Genomic DNA, 3,759 nt, shown 5'->3' on the forward strand with positions numbered 1-3,759 from the left:
TCACTGTTACGGAGGGGGAAAAAAAGGAAAATTCGTGCTCTACGGGAAGCTCTGATCCCTGCTGGGAATAACGACAGCCAATTCGACTGCGAGAGCGATAGGGAATTTTTGAATTTCACGCGGCACCGATATTGGGAATATTACAGCGATCGCGTTCCAGCTGATGGATATCGATCGGGGAATATTTATTGGCCAGTAATCAACGTTACATATCAGAATATTCCCAATTCTTATTAACGTGTTACAGAATCTGTAGGATTTAATTATTCGCTGAAATCGGAGCAGAAATATCGAATATCGAAGAAATCGAGTTAATAGAGAATTCAGATATTCCATGATGATTGGAAGAAATGTACAGTTTGCATGATAACAGAGCTGAAGTATTCTACCTCTAATTCCCCTGTAATCAGGAATAATCTATCAAGCTCATCTTCGCGAATTACTAACCTATACACTCAAACACAGACTTGACCATTCTCGACTGTAAGAAATTTCGTTGTTAAGACACCTTATAGCGACATTAATCACACGTCTCGTCACCATATCCATCACGTGGTACCAGCCTTCTTTACCAGACATTCAAGACAACATCCTTCACCGTCTCAACGGAGCGATGCGACCCAAAACCAAATCTTAGTCTTCACGCTGGATTGTCGCGACTTTCGAGAGAAATTGAAGCTCACACTTGAACAGAAAGCCAGAAGGAAGAGAAACAAGCTGTAAAAATCTCAGTAACAATGCAGCGAACCTTAAGAATGCGATGCTTCGCAACAACGAGGAATTCTTGCGCCGTATGAACTTGAATGCCACATTGTTACACTTGAAACGTATGTTAGGCCACATGACAACCATGAGCCGTTTAGACAATTACACGGACGTCTTGCTCAGCTGGAACATCACCGACGAAGACATAGATTACGTGAATAATTATAATATCAGCAATCTGGCAAAACCGGCCTGCTATTGCAACGGGACTGTACGAGATCTGGCAGTTAAATACAGGAATTATCACGGTTACGTAGCACTCGTGGTATGTCTGTTCGGCATGTTGGCCAATATGTTGAACTTTATCGTGCTGACAAGAAAAGACATGGTTACGACACCGATAAACAGTATCCTGACCGCCCTAGCTATGGCAGATGGCCTCGTGATGCTTGAATACATCCCGTTCGCGATTTACATGTACATCGTTCTACCAAAGAGGCAGATATTTCCTTACGCATGGGCGGTGTTCGTTCTCTTCCATATGCACTTCACGCAGCTCCTGCACACCATCAGCATCGCCATCACGCTCACGCTGGCCGTTTGGAGGTATATCGCGATTAGGTGAGTAGAATTCCGATCCACCGACCGCTTTTATTACACCGTGCAGACACGAATTTCAATTGCACCGACATATGGGTCTTCTGGTTGGTCCAACCGTGTCCAACTTAAGGGATCTTCTTTCTGTAACGGATTGAAAAAATCAATTGTTTTCTTTTTTCTTCGCATTTTCTCATAGCTTAACGTCTAGAAAGTATGTCTGTGAAGTTTGGAAGCTTAATTCTGGAGATTGGCAGAGATATATGCCTTCGAAGGAAACGGTCTTATACAGTTTTAAACGCGTTTTTAAGGATCTCCCTAGTGTAACGGGTTGAAAAAATCAATTGTTTTCTTTTTTCTTTGCATTTTCTCATAGCTTAACGTCTAGAAAGTATGTCTGTGAAGTTTGGAAGCTTAATTCTGGAGATTGGCAGAGATATATGCCTTCGAAGGAAACGGTCTTATACAGTTTTAAACGCGTTTTTAAGGATCTCCCTAGTGTAACGGGTTGAAAAAATCAATTGTTTTCTTTTTTTTGGCAGAGATATATGTCTTCGAAGGAAGCGGTCTTATATAGTCTCAACCCCGTTTTTAAGGATCTCCTTAGTGTAAAGGGTTGAAAAAATCAATTGTTTCCGTTTTTATTTGCATTTTCTCATAGCTTAACGTCTAGAAAGTATGTCTGTGAAGTTTGGAAGCTTAATTCTGGAAACTGGCAGAGATATATGCCTTCGAAGGAAGCGGTCTTATATAGTCTCAACCGCGTTTTTAAGGATCTCCCTAGTGTAACGGGTTGAAAAAATCAATTGTTTTCGTTTTTCTTTGCATTTTCTTATAGCTTAACGTCTAGAAAGTATGTCTGTGAAGTTTGGAAGCTTAATTCTGGAGATTGGCAGAGATATGTGCCTTCGAAGGAAGCGGTCTTGTATAGTCTTAAACGCGTTTTTCCTGAAACAGCATTTTTGCAACTGGCCGACATTATTACCAAAAAACCAGAAGTCCGATTCACTCGAAATTTGAAAGGTATATTCAATAGATGTTGCTTTATCGTCTGAACAAAAATTGTGCAAATATTTTTAGAATTCAGTATTTGCGGTAAAAAAATCCGTCATTTGTTTGGCTAAAATGGAAAGCAATTTCTTTGAAACCTTGCCGTTTATTTATTTCTCAATATTTTTTTATTATTCCTGTTCAGACGATAGCCACACGTCTACAGATTAAGAATATGTTTGCATTTTGCATTTTGGATAAGTCAGCCATCGGAAAGGATACTTTTCACAGGAGCTCTCTTCACGGTTCTCCTATTTTACGACAAATGTATATTTCCACTTATGAAAAATATTTTTGTGTTCTTAAAAGATGACAGAAAAGACGATAACAGTGATTTTCGCTGGATAGAAGATGAATGAAAAATATGCGAAGATTCGATTTTTACTTTTTCACAAGAAATTAAGTTTCTTTTGTTAAAACACTCTGCAGAAATCAGTTTGAAGCGAGTGAAAGACTCCGTGAGATAAAATTCCTCTCACCGGTAGATTTTAAGACAGATGGAAGTGGTAGATGGAATAAAAACGGGGAATTTTTGTATCTCGAGGCACGGCTGATAAAAGAGTATCTCTCAAGAGGAGTTTCGTCCAAAGTGATAAAAAGATCCGCTAAATCCTCAGGTATCTTGATCGACCTTACAACACCCGCGAGAATAACGATAAAAGCTTACGAATCACCCACTTGGAAAGAAATATAGAGAATATCGGTTGACGAGCGTTAATTACAAGATTCGATTGTATTGGTAAGACAATAAATTATAAAGGAAATATCGGTTTTCGATACGCTGTTTGTTTTTTTTTTTTTATTTCCATCACTCATCACGTGATTCTGCGTTCTCTTTATTACCGTAATACAAAAAAAAAAAAAACAAAGTTATATAGACGATTAATTTAATCGAACGGTTTATAAAACAGTTGTATCAGATTGCATCGTGCAAAATAAATAGCAATAAATGGAGACTTTAATCATTCATCCTCCAATTAGAAGAATTTTAAGATAAAAAATTTCAGGGCTATTTCTCAGAATTATCATTATTTACTCCTATTGCCAACAAGTGAAAAGTCACCCTATATGTAAAATCTTGCAAAATTTTACATTTATTTTTTTTCATTTTCACCGATCCCTGTATCAGACCCCAGAAATTATATCTAGATGTTCAGTGTCGGGACGATACAACTCGGAAACACCTTCACCGAGTCTCGCGAAATCTCAGCCGCCTCTATTGAGACTCCCCTGTCGTTAGCCCAGATCTCAGATAGTCTTGAAATATTTCTCCCATGAAGATCGTCAAAATGAGGAAGTCATTCGAGGTGTTGGTGTTCCTGGCATCGATAAATTTCCCTTGAAAATCGAGTTCCTTTACAGATGAAATTCCCATGGTTTAATCAATTCCGTGGTGTTTTATCGGGG

General features: G+C 38.7%; 1 protein-coding gene across 1 annotated transcript in view; it reads left to right on the top strand.

Annotated features, from left to right (window-relative positions):
- The first annotated feature begins 760 nt into the window (after positions 1-760).
- Positions 761-3,759, top strand: part of LOC108572855 (sex peptide receptor-like) — a 15,572-nt gene continuing 12,573 nt past the window's right edge. Inside the window, exon 1 of the mRNA XM_017935174.1 lies at positions 761-1,326. Within this exon, the coding sequence (XP_017790663.1) occupies positions 761-1,326 (566 nt within the window). The remainder of the gene's footprint in view (positions 1,327-3,759) is intronic.

This window comes from Habropoda laboriosa, unplaced genomic scaffold, assembly GCF_001263275.1.
Source record: "Habropoda laboriosa isolate 0110345459 unplaced genomic scaffold, ASM126327v1 scaffold102, whole genome shotgun sequence".
In the NCBI taxonomy this organism is placed as follows: Eukaryota; Metazoa; Arthropoda; class Insecta; order Hymenoptera; family Apidae; genus Habropoda; species Habropoda laboriosa.